Consider the following 13,148-nt stretch of genomic DNA (forward strand, 5'->3'; position numbering starts at 1 on the left):
GAAAGATGTTGACAAGCTAGAAAGACATGGTTGAATAGTGGTGAGATGAATGTGAGTATGGATTTGAGTATGTGATACTTGGTTGCAAGAAGGTTGGGAGATGGTGTAATTTTGGCATAAAAAAGATGCCAAATCTGGCAGTAATATGGGAGTTCAAAAAACAGAAGTTTTGTGGGATAATGAGTTCTCTATTTTAAGTATGTTGAGCTTGAAATGACTACAGGATATCCAGCTTGAAATACTCAAAAAGCAGTAGGATATGTGTGAGATTAACTCAGCAAAGAGATTAGGGTGGGATATATAGATCTGGAAATTACCTGCACTGGGATAATGGAATCTGGGAGAGCAAATTAGTATAGAGTAAACATAGAAGAGATGCCCAGAAAGTCTTGGGATATCACTTAGTGTGATATAGATGAAGAGCTAACAAAGGAAAATCCAAAGCAGTTGGAAAAATAAGAAGAGAACTGGGTAAGAACAGGGACACCTAAAATTTACTATTGAGAGAGTATCCAAAATGACAGTCCTTGATAGTGTCAAATGCTTGAAGGGAAACCAATTGGGATCAGGACTGAGAAAGGTCTCTTTGATTTAATAAGTAAATGGTCATTGATAGCTTTTGGATCCAGTGCTGAACTATGACATCCAGTGGATTTCTTGGCAGTCTCAGGGTCCTCAAGACATTCCAGTCTTGCTATGGTACAGAATGCTATTTAATGTTAGAAGATAGATCTTTGAAGTGAGTCAAAATCTGATTTCTAGTTCTTGCTCTGCTGTTAATGAGCCATGTGAGACAGACAAGTCATTTAATCTTTCTGAGATAAAGATTTGTCAACCATAAATTAGAATTTGAAGTTCATGGTTTCTGTGATTTCTAACTTTTTTGTAAGGACACTTATAATTGGAAATGATAACAAATGGGTTTTTGTTTTTTGTTTTTGTTTTTTTGCTGAGGCAATTGGGGTTAAGTGACTTGCCCAGGACACACAACAAGCTTGTGTTAAGTGTGAGACCAGATTTGAACGCAGCTCCTCCTGACTTCAGGGTTGAGGCTCTATCTACTGTGCCACTTAGCTGCCCTGATAACAAATGTTTTAAAAATTTTATAGAAACTTAACTATTTTTGGAAAAAAAATCTTTACATTTTGATTATATGTGCTCTTCATCCTTAATTCCCATTTTTAGTCATTTATACTGTATTTACTGATAGCATATGACGGGTTACATCTTATTGGTAAGACACAAATCACAGTATATATGTTACATCTGAACAAATCGGTGCTCTTGGTTATAATGAACATTCTGATCTTATCACTACTGGAAAATGTCCTGCTGGCAGTGGTTACTTCATATGCAGTTGTTAACTTCGTATTCATCTTGTTAATTTCTTGATGACAATGAGCTGTGTCCTGTATATTCTTTATTATTCTTAAAGCATTTGATATTAGTATACCAAAACATTTAAAATATGTTGGTATTTATATGCTGTCTACTATTTAATTTTATAATTGTCAATTTTACTAGTTTTTTAGTAATTGAGAGGACCATGGTTTTTGTTTTTTTTTTTTTTTTTTTTTTTAAACCAGGTATTAACAACATGGAGACTGAACAGGCAAAACCAGCAATTCCTAAAGTAACACCTTTGCAACAAATGATTGCCTCATGTACTGGAGCTATTCTTACATCACTAATGGGTAAAAGGAATATCCAAATTTCAAACTTTGGGAATTACTGTAACTTTGTGAAAAGGATATTAAATGGGAGATGAGGAAACTTGGTGCTAATAAATACCCACTGTGTAGGATTGATATAGAGATCAATAACATATTTGGTACTTGTAAAATAAAAAGTTAAAAACAATTTAAAAAATAAAATTGTGAGAAAAAACTGAAATGAATAATTGTTCATTTTCCTAATTCAGTTAAATATTAAGGAAAAAATAATATATCCTCCAGGAATTTAAAACCTTATAGGAGAAATAAAATCTGTACACAAATAATTATGATAGAATATGAAACAGTATAAGAGTATATAAGAATAACACAGTCAAAATGTTTTGATAAATCAAAAAATGAAGAGTTAATGTGATAGTTTTGAAACTTAATCATAGTATTGTAAGCTTAGAGCTAAATGGGTCTTTAAGTCCAACCCCCTCATTTTATAGGTGGTGAGACTAAGGTCCAAAAGTTAAATGAGTTTTCCTGAATCATAGCACTGGTAACTCAGGTTTTCCTGATAATTAGGTACAAGACTTGTGAATGCTATACTGTGCAGCTTTTCAATCATCTTAGCGCTTATTTTTTTCTTCTATAAGTCTTTTATGGTCTAGAATTTTGATTGTATAATGACAGATGACTAAATACTCATAGTACAAAAATGTCAGTTGTTTGCATTAACACAAAGTAGTTTTTTAAACCACTTTGGTCCACAATGGCAAAGATATAATTGAATTTTAATATCTAATTTGTTTAAAACATATAACAGATAAAAGCAAGTAAAAATCCTTGTAATATACATTCTTAATGAAAACTGCCTGACTTTTGAAGTGGTTATTTATACTTGAACCTGACTATACTATCATTAATTAAAGATTCTCCTGCCAAAAATTTCACAAATAAAATAGCATGGCATGATGATAGAATTATTTTTTAACTCTTCAGTTTAAATTTTCTTCCTCTTTGTCATAACTTATTATTTTAATCAGTTTAATTTTAATTAGGGAAATAATTAATAATGTGAAATTGTGACTTCTTGAATGTTTGAGCAGAATTGTGAAAGCTTTCATTTTGTTTTAAAGAACTTTTTTTCCCATGTACAGTGTATTGAGTCAATTTTAGGTATTAATGAATTGATAGAATCCATAATATAATTAAAGTTTTTTTGTTGTTTTTTTAATTTTAGAGTACAGTTTAGTGTTTGGGAGACAATTTCACCTTAGTTCTTCTCTGTGCTTCTCTTTGAAAAAGATTCAAAATGGTGCAAGTTAAATGTTATTTAGAAGTTATAGATTTCTGAGAGGATATTTTTTAAATTATCCTTTATAGAATCTTGTAAGAATTAATATTGTATGATGCTATATTTGAGAAGAATTTCTAATCAATTAAAGGTATTACCTCCTCTAATTGCTATTTATATGTTTTTTAGTGACACCTTTGGATGTTGTTAAAATTCGTCTCCAACTTCAGAACAACCCTTACTCCAAAAGTATGTACAATTTTAAAGTTATATGTAAAAATTCTGGGATTTTTTATTGTACCAAATTCATTTGTATTTATATGTTATTCCTTTTTTTTTTCTTGGCCGTAGTAAAGTTTCTTCATTGTTACCATGATCTCAAAGTTATTATTAATTAAGTGGCACAGTGGATAGAATGCTGCACCTGGGGTCAGAAAGACCTAAGTTCAGAACAATCCTCAAACACTTATTAGCTGTATGGATCTGGACAAACCACTTAATCTAAGCTGGCTTTCATTTTTCTCATTTATAAAATGGGGATAATCATATTGCCTTTCTTTAAGGGTTGTTAGGGGAATCAAATGAGATTATATTTATAAAGTGCTTTGCAAATCTCTAAAAGTATTATGTGATATATAAATTGCTTATTATATTTATTATTAATACTATTGTTATTCTGTGGCACCTTATATTGATTCTTCCTTCTTATTTGGTCACTTTAGTGTTTCCCTCAAACACCTGACTTTCCAGATCATTAGCCTGAACCAGCAAAAAGTGTATCTTCATCCTATCTCACCCACACATAAGGAAGATCATACTTGTCCTCACTTCATAACTATGCTACCTCTGTGATCAAGAACTCCAAATTCTGATCATTGACTACAATCTCCTATTCTCACATCTCTCTTACTTCTTCACTCCTTAACCAGGAGTCCTCTGCCTTCAGTCTGTTTGGTTGTTTTTATTTATTTGTTTGTTTGTTTTAACATTTTTGTCAAAACCAATTTTCCTAGCAGTTGTTATCAAACAGGGATTCATTTCCCCATTGATTTATATCCATAAGAATTCAACAACAACAAATAACTGTGGGTAACCTCACAGAATTGTGGTGAACAAAGTATCCTTATTAGTCTGAAAGTAAGTTGTTATGATGATGCTAGCATACCTCTTAAGTGAGGATAAGAGGCTAATACTAATTAAGGAATAGAACAGGGTGGGGTGGAAAAAACACATGATTTGAAGTCCCTCTTTCTGGAGTCTCTGGGTATGAATCCTTGATCCCTGATTTTGGGCTTTTTGAACATTGGATTCATTCAATTGTTTTTTTTTTTTTTTCCAAACTTGCTTATTATGCCCTTTGTGCAGTGCACTCTGTTCCAGCCGAAATAACTTTCTTGCTTTCTTTCTATACTTGGAATTATAAAACCTGCTTCCAACTTTGCACAGGATGCCCTTTTACCTACCTAGAATGCATTCCTTCTTTACCTTTACCTCCTAGAATCTTTGGCTTTCTTGAGAATTCTCAGCTCATATGTCACCTTTCTGTGGGAATCCTTTCCCAATCTTTTTCTAGTCTCTCCTTCCTCAGATCATTATGTTATATATTTTATTTTTCTCCTTCCCACTAGAATACAAGTGCCTAGAGGTCAGTTTTTGTTCTCTTTTTGCTTCCCCAGCACATGATACAATGCCCTACATATGAAATATCTTAATACATTAGTTATAAAGAGAGTAATATGAAAGTTGTCCAGATTGTGAAGAGCTTTAAATGCCAATAAAGGAATTTGTATTTTATTCGATCTTAAGCAAAGGAATGACATGATGAGACTGAAGTTATTAGAACAATGTATATAAGTATAGCCCTTTAAGAATCATCCAAAGGTGCTAAAACTTAGAATGAGATAAGGGAGGAAAAGAATGGTAAGGACAACAACAATAAAAAATTGGTTTTGTTTTACATACATCAGGGAAAAGAACATCAAGGAAGGATAAGAACAATGGTTGGCAAGGGTGGGGCAATTATAAGATAGCGGAGAGAAGGGAGAGTTGTTCAACTCTTATTTTACTTCTCTTTTTTTATACCAAGAAAAATAATGTCTAGATTAGAGAATACAAAAAAGTAGGTAGTAAGAGATTAATGCCCTCAGATAAGTAAGGAAGATGATAAAAGGCCATTTCTGTTCCCTTAATGAGTTAAGTCACTGCTCCATTCTCACTTAGTAAAAGAACTGGCAGATGTTAAATGCACAGATACTGTCAGTGATCTCCAGTTTTCCAAAAAAAGGGAGAAAATAAAGTCTGAACCTATAGGCCAGTGAGCTTCAGTTCTTTTCCTGACTAAATTCTGAATGGGTTACTTAAAGAGATAAAGAGTGAGCCTTTCCAAAGGAAATAATGATCACAAAGAACAAGCACAGATTCATCAAGAATAAATCATTTAATATTAATCTCATTTTCCTTTTTGATAGGGTTACTACACTGTCAGATCAAAAAAATTATGGAGTTTTTTTACCCAGATGTTGATAAAGCATATAATAAGTCTTTCATGTTGTTCTGGTAGAAAAGTTGTGGGCAATTATGTGAAATGAAAACTGGCCAAGTCCAAAGAATCCTGAGCATTTGTAAGAGACTCTGGTGGAGTGACCCAAGACCTGTGTTTGGCCTATACTTTGATCATTTTTACCAGTGATGTAGATAAAGTAATAAATGGAATATTTGTCAAATTTGATATAAAGACAGGTAGTAAGGCATAGGCAATAGATTTGTTAACAGTGTCAGGATCCAAAACCATGTTGGAATGTTTGACCATATCTTATAAAATGAATTTTAAGGTCATTGGACTTGTGATTTCACTGATATAGGTAATCTCCCTCTACTAGTACAGGTCAACACCTTCTCGAAGCTTATAGTCTTGGAGAGTTGCCTAGAAAATTGTGAGGTTCGGGGACTTTCTCCAGATCACAGAATCTGTGTCTGTCAGAAAAAGGTCATGAACCTAGATCTTCCTGGCTCAATGGCCAGCTTTCCACTTTACCACATTGCCTTTCAGAAAGAGACATTTAATAGTAAATTCAAAGTCTTACACTTGTGAAATTGATTTTATAATTCAAGTTCAGGATAGGGTAGGTACAGCTAGATAACATTCTGAAAAGGCCTCATGCATTTTAGTGATCTGCAAGCACAATATATACATACTTTGTCATATGGCAGGCAAAAAAAGATAATGTCATCTTAAGCTGCATTAAAAAAAAAACCTGGCTTCCAGGACAGTGGAGATGGACAACCTGCTCAGATTTTCCCTATTCAGACAATTTGTGGATGTAGTATTTTGTACATTCTAGATGATTAGCTCAATTGTTGAATGAGGAACAAACAGAATGATGTAAGGATTGGTGAAAGAGACTGGGAATGTTCATACTGCAGAAAAGAGGCTATGGTTACCTTCAAGTATTTGAAGAGCTTTCATGTGTATTAGGAGAAAGATTTGTTCTGCTTGGACTAAGTGAGTATACTTAACATCACTGGACAGGAGTTGTTTTAAAAAAAAAAAGTAAATTTCTTTTTGATTCAAGGAAAATTTCCTAACTAGATTTGTCTGGAACTGGAATGAGCTGTCTGAGGAGGTAGTGGGATCCTCCTTAGTTAGCTCTAATGCAAAGGTTTTTCTTGTTTAAATATAGGTTGAATTCGATGGTCTTTGGAATCCTTTACAATTTTGCCAGTTGCAATTGTCTAATCAGAAGTTAATTTTGTGTCTGCAAGTAAACTTTCAGGTGGATATCTCTAAAGGGAATGCCATTATTTGAAATGATTTCTGGTATTTTTCATTAGGAAGATGTTTTTTATATTGTAATGGATTGATGGATCATCTACATTTCTGTGACGAGGGTAGCAACAAAGCATGGTACAAGAAGCCTGGCCGCTTCAGAGGAACATTGGTAAGGAAATTACTCTAAATAATAATTTTTCATTGTTAAGTCCTATAGTGTGATGTTAAGTTTCTTCACAAGCCATATGGCTTAAGATCTGTGATCCTCAATGCCTTTCTGTTCATTCTTTTGTTTACATTCTTATTGTTCTGTTTATGGTTTCTCCATATGCATTCTACTGCTTGAAGATTTCTTTATTTCTCCTCCATTATTTATTTTGGGAAATATGGAAGTCTTGCTTAGGGCAGAGTAAAGTTTGAAAGATAATTTAGTAAGGAGAGAAAAAGCAAGGAGGTGTTAAAAATTAAGAACAGAGAGATTAAATTGAATGCTTTTTAATTTTCCCTTTTCACTTGTTTGATTCCTACTGGACTGATTTATTTGCTCTCTCAGAATCTTAATTTCCTCATCTGTAAATTAAGGGAGTTGGAATATATAATTTCCATTGTTTTTTCCAGCACTGATATTCTGTGCATCTCTAATTTTGTGACTTTGCAATCTTTGTAGTGTGAATAATTGATTGACATATTATACATTCTTTGGGAAGGCATGGGGTAGTGGATAGAAACTGGGATTTAAGGCACATCTCTAATATGTATTGGCAGCTTGACCCTGGGCAAAACCATTAACCTTTCAATGCCCCAAGCAGCTCTTTCAAGACTTTTAAATAATAGAATAAATTGCAGATTTGCATTAGTACTAGAGATTTCTTTATTTAGGAATTTGCTATACAAATGAAAGCACAAATCGAAACAAAACAAGCAATTTGTTTATACTATACTATTGTTTTGTTTCGATTTGTGCTTTCATTTGTATATATAGGCCAGTGGCTGCTGTCATACACCTTTATGCCACTTTTATGAACTCCTTTGAAAGTTTGTTACCTGAATATCCCTAATCCTGCCACTACTATGTAGGCAAATCATTAAACATAATCCCTGTCTTCAGGGATGGGCACAGGACAACTATGTGCCTGGCACATAGTAGGTCTTAATAAATGTCTAAATAACTGACATATGGACTGCATGTAAATGATAATTGAGGGTCAAATCTTCAGTTCTTTATATATCTTCATTTAGCTAGTCTCCAATTATTTCAAATGTTTTGTTTCTAAGGTTTTTATCCTATGATTTTTAAAATTTCTATTTGTATTTATTTCTATTTTTTTTTCCTTGTCAATGGTCCTAGTAGCAGTATCACTGTGTCAAGGGATATGAAATATGCATATGAAATTTCAGTTTTATGGCTCATATTCTCCAATGCCATATTGACCTTTATATTGAAAACAGAAATAAATATAGAAATCCAGTGATAGATAAACTATTGAGACTCTATCACTAACTGCTGGGAAAATTATAAGGCACTTTGACAAAAATAGATTTAGGTCACAACAGTATATGCCACATTCACAGTAAGCTATGTATTCAGAAGTATCTTAAATATAAAATGCTATGTTAAGAAATAAAAGAACAAAAGGAATATCTTTCACAATTATGGGTGGGAGAAAATTCTTTTTTTTTTTCCCCCTAACCTTTTATTGACAGAACCCATGCCTGGGTAATTTTTTTACAACATTATCCCTTGTACTCACTTCTGTCCGATTTTTTCCCTCCTTCCCTCCACCCCCTCCCCCAGATGGCAAGCAGTCCTATACATGTTAAATATGTCACAATATATCCTAGATACAATATATGTGTACAGAACTGAACAGTTCTCTTGTTGCACAGGAATAATTGGATTCAGAAGGTAAAAATAACCAGGGGAGAAAAACAAAAATGCAAACAGCTTACATTCATTTCCTAGTGTTCTTTCTTTGGTGTAGCTGCTTCTATCCATCCTTGATCAATTGAAACTGAATTAGCTCTCTTTGTCGAAGAAATCCACTTCCATCAGAATACATCCTCATACAGTATCGTTGTTGAGGTATATAATGATCTCCTAGTGCTGCTCATTTCATTTAGCATCAGTTCATTTAAGTCTTTCCAAGCCTCTCTGTATTCATCCTGCTGGTCATTTCTTACAGAACAATAATATTCCATAACATTCATATACCACAGTTTATCCAACCATTCTCCAATTGATGAGCATCCATTCATTTCCCAGTTTCTAGCCACTACAAACAGGGCTGCCACAAACATTTTGGCACATATAGGTCCTTTTCCCTTCTTTAGTATCTCTTTGGGGTATAAGCCCACTAGAAACACTGCTGGATCAAAGGGTATGCACAGTTTGATAACTTTTTGAGCATAGTTCCAAATTGCTCCCCAGAATGGCTGGATGTATTCACAGTTCCACCAACAATGTATCAATGTCTCTGTTTTCCTACATCCCCTCCAACATTCCACATTATCTTTCCTTATCATTCTAACCAATCTGATAGGTGTGTAGTGGTATCTCTGAGTTGTCTTAATTTGTATTTCTCTGATTAATAATGACTTGGAGCATATTTTCATATGGCTAGAAATAGTTTCAATTTCTTCGTCTGAGAATTGTCTGTTCATATCCTTTGACATTTATCAGTTGGAGAATGGCTTGATTTCTTATAAATTAGAGTCAATTCTCTATATATTTTGGAAATGAGGCCTTTATCAGAACCTTTGACTGTAAAAATGTTTTTTCAGTTTATTGTTTCCCTTCTAATCTTGTCCGTATTAGTTTTGTTTGTACAAAAACTTTTCAATTTGATATAATCAAAATTTTCTATAATGATCTCTAGTTCTTCTTTGGTCATAAATTCCTTCCTCTTCCACAGGTCTGAGAGGTAAATTATGCTATGCTCTTCCAATTTATTTATAATCTCATTCTTTATATCTAGGTCATGAATCCATTTTGACTTTATCTTGGTATAAGGTGTTAAGTGTGGGTCAATGCCTAGTTTCTGCCATACTAATTTCCAATTTTCCCAGCAATTTTCGTCAAATAATGAGTTCTTATCCCAAAAACTGGGGTCTTTGAGTTTGTCAAACACTAGATTATTAAAGTTATTGGCTGCTTTGTCCTTTGAACCTAACCTATTCCATTGATCAACTAGTCTATTTCTTAGCCAATAACAGATGATTTTGGTAACCGCTGCTTTATAATATAATTTTAGATCTGGTACAGCTAGGTCACCTTCATTTGATTTTTTTTTTATTAATTCCCTTGAAATTCTCGATCTTTTGTTTTTCCATATGAACTTTGTTGTTATTTTTTCTAGGTCGTAAAAATAGTTTTTTGGAAGTCTGATTGGTATAGCGCTAAATAAATAGATTAGTTTAGGTAAAATTGTCATCTTTATTATATTTGCTCGCCCAATTCAAGAGCATTTAATATTTTTCCAGTTGGTTAGATCAGATTTAATTTGTGTGGAAAGTGTTTTGTAGTTTTGCTCATAAAGTTTCTGATCTTCCCTTGGCAGATAGATTCCTAAATATTTTATGCAATCAGTAGTTACTTTAAATGGAATTTCTCTATGTAACTCTAACTGTTGGGTTTTGTTAGTGATATATAAGAATGCTGATGACTTATGTGGCTTTATTTTTTATCCTGTGAGAAAATTCTTAACAAATGATAAAGCTGATTAAAAACATAAAATTGGCCATTTTGTTTATGTTAAATGAAAAAAACTTCCACACAAACAACTGATGATTATAGGCTAAAAAGAAAATATATTAAATTGGAAAGATGTTTCCATTAATTAGCTAAGATAAAAGTCTGATGTTCAATAGATGTAGATATGATTATTTCAAACCAAGAAGCAGCACATTCAGTGAAGACTGAAGTAGAGGCTAGAGTAGACAGAATGCTGCCCTGGGGTTTGGGCAATCCCAACCTTAAATCCTGCCTCATGATTTTTGTTGTGGAGCCACAGAAGGTTCATTTAGCCTTTCTAGGCTTCAGTTTCCTATCTGTAAAAAGGTAATGATAGTACTGAGCTTTTGAGGTCATTGTGAAAATAAAATGAGTTTACATTGTTTAATTTTTTGCAAACCTCAAAACACTATATAGATGTTATTGTCACAGCTCTTGGGTTCATAATCTCACCTCTGACACTTATTACTCTTGGGATCTTGGGCAATTTCACCCCTGTGAGCCTCAGTTTTATTGTTTTTTAAAAATGAAAGCATTGGATTAGATGGCCTCTGAGGTCCCTTCCCATTTGAAATCTATAATATGATATATTTTCCCCCATATAACTAAGAAGGTATACAGATACCTTTCAGGAGGGAAAATGTACATGTTTGCCAACAATTGCAAAGTAAGTAAGAAGAAAAATGCAAATTAAAGTAACTGAGCTTTCACTTCATACCCTATAAAATTGGCAAAAATGATAAAAGGATAAAAAAGTATTGGGGAGATCATAACACTAATATCTGCTGTGGAGTGGTCCAACCATCCTAGAGAACAATTTGGAATTGTATGGGAAAAATCAGTAATCTGTTTATATTTTGTGACCCACTGATACCCATTTAGTGGACATTTACATCAAGATAGTCAAAGGCAGAAAAAATATATTTTATATATAACAAAGGAGAACCATTGAAGTGTAACAGAGAGAAAGGTGGCCTTAGGAAGACCTTGAGTGAAGTCCTACCTTACTCTGAGTTAGGCAACTCTCTTTGACTGTAAGTTGTAGAGAAGGTGTCTACTTTCGATGGCAGGGAGGGAATTATTTTGTGGTTTTTTTCCCCCATAATAGTCATGTTGTGAAAAAAAAAAAAGAGAGAGAGAGAATAAAAGGGAGAGAAAGTAAAAGGCAACAAAAATAAAAATAGTATGCTTTGATCTGTGTCATTTCTTATAGAACAATAGTATTCCATTACATTTACATACAATATAAATGAATTCCTATTTTTTTGTTCAACCATTCCTCAATTGATGGACATCCATAGCAGGAGCTCTATATACCAATGAACTCATCGGTCCAATCTTTAGACAATATATAAAACAGATATTAATAAAAACATCCTTTTTGGTTAAAAAAAAGAAATAGTGAAATGAAAACAAAATGGGTGGCCTTTGATTGGTAGTAATTGAATAAATTTTTGTGTATCAATGTAATGGAATCAGGTTTTTCTCTTTTCTACTTTTGTACAGGCAAGGAAAGCCTTGTTACCTCCTTACCTTTTACGTCTTAGAATCCCTAGGTTCCTTCAAAACTCAGTTCCAGCACCTTTTGCTCCTAAGATCTTTCCTAACACTCTTTTTCTCAATTGGTACTGCTTCCTTCTCTTTCTTCCTCCCCACCTCCCCTCCCCCCATTCTCTTGTAGTTATTTTGTATGTAATTTCATATATGTGTGTATACAAGTATATGATATGTGTAGGCATACACACATATATAGGTATCTATATGTTCTTGTGTAAGCAGTTCCCATATAGAACGTAAGCTCTTTGAGATCAAAGACTGTTTAATTTTAGTTTTTGTAATTTCCAGTTCCTAGCACAATGCTTCACACATAGAAAGCAATTATTTATGCTTGTTAGTGGATTGATAAATATACCTTAACTTATGAGACTTTGAGTTTGAACAATTTTTCAAGTGGTTATTTAAAAAGTGTTTCTTTTGAGAACTTTTTATTCTTAACCATTTCTGATCAGGCCACTCTGTGGGAAGGGTTCCAGCTGTACTTCACACACAGAGCTGCAGATATCTTTTCTTCCTGATTACTCCTGCCTTCCCCTACATAGGCATCCTTCTGTCTCCTTTTATGTAAAGTTCATCATTTTGTGTTCTCTTCCCCGTTGAATGTAAGCTACATGAATGTAACCATATATAATCTAAGTTTTCTTTGGTTTTATTTTTATCTCCAGTATAAAATATACCTGGTATTTAATAAATACATCTCTTTCCATATATTTGACTGCTTCCCCTTTAAATTCTTTGAAATACGATCTGTGCATGCGTAGCTAGCTGTTCACCTTTGTCACAAATTTATCCCCAATATTGACACCCTAGCAGTAAGTTCAGAATCAGGTTCAGAATAGTTTTCTACAAGTTTGAAAAAATAAAACTTAAGAAATTGTTAGCTGCTCAAGTTTTGTTGTAGCTTCGCCTCCCCTCCAGTGATGTATAATGGAAGTTTCCCATCGTTATTATATCATTCCTTTGTGCCAGATTTAATTTATTCTCTGAACTTATTTTCTTTTTCTATTTGTTCAATATTTAACATGCTTTGATCGTATGTGAGTTTTATTTCTGACTCTATTATTTTCATCTCAATGATCTCTACTCCATTAACTTCACATTGTATATGTCTGGACTTCCTCTCACAAATGTCTACCA

At 33.3% G+C, this 13,148-nt stretch overlaps 1 protein-coding gene across 1 annotated transcript in view; it reads left to right on the plus strand.

Annotated features, from left to right (window-relative positions):
• SLC25A40 (solute carrier family 25 member 40) overlaps window positions 1-13,148 on the plus strand; it is a 41,681-nt gene that overhangs the window by 9,013 nt on the left and 19,520 nt on the right. Inside the window, exons 2-4 of the mRNA XM_052000927.1 lie at window positions 1,587-1,694; window positions 3,145-3,204; window positions 6,787-6,893. Coding sequence (XP_051856887.1) covers window positions 1,598-1,694; window positions 3,145-3,204; window positions 6,787-6,893 — 264 coding nt within the window. The 5' untranslated portion in view covers window positions 1,587-1,597. The remainder of the gene's footprint in view (window positions 1-1,586; window positions 1,695-3,144; window positions 3,205-6,786; window positions 6,894-13,148) is intronic.

This window comes from Antechinus flavipes, chromosome 5, assembly GCF_016432865.1.
Source record: "Antechinus flavipes isolate AdamAnt ecotype Samford, QLD, Australia chromosome 5, AdamAnt_v2, whole genome shotgun sequence".
In the NCBI taxonomy this organism is placed as follows: Eukaryota; Metazoa; Chordata; class Mammalia; order Dasyuromorphia; family Dasyuridae; genus Antechinus; species Antechinus flavipes.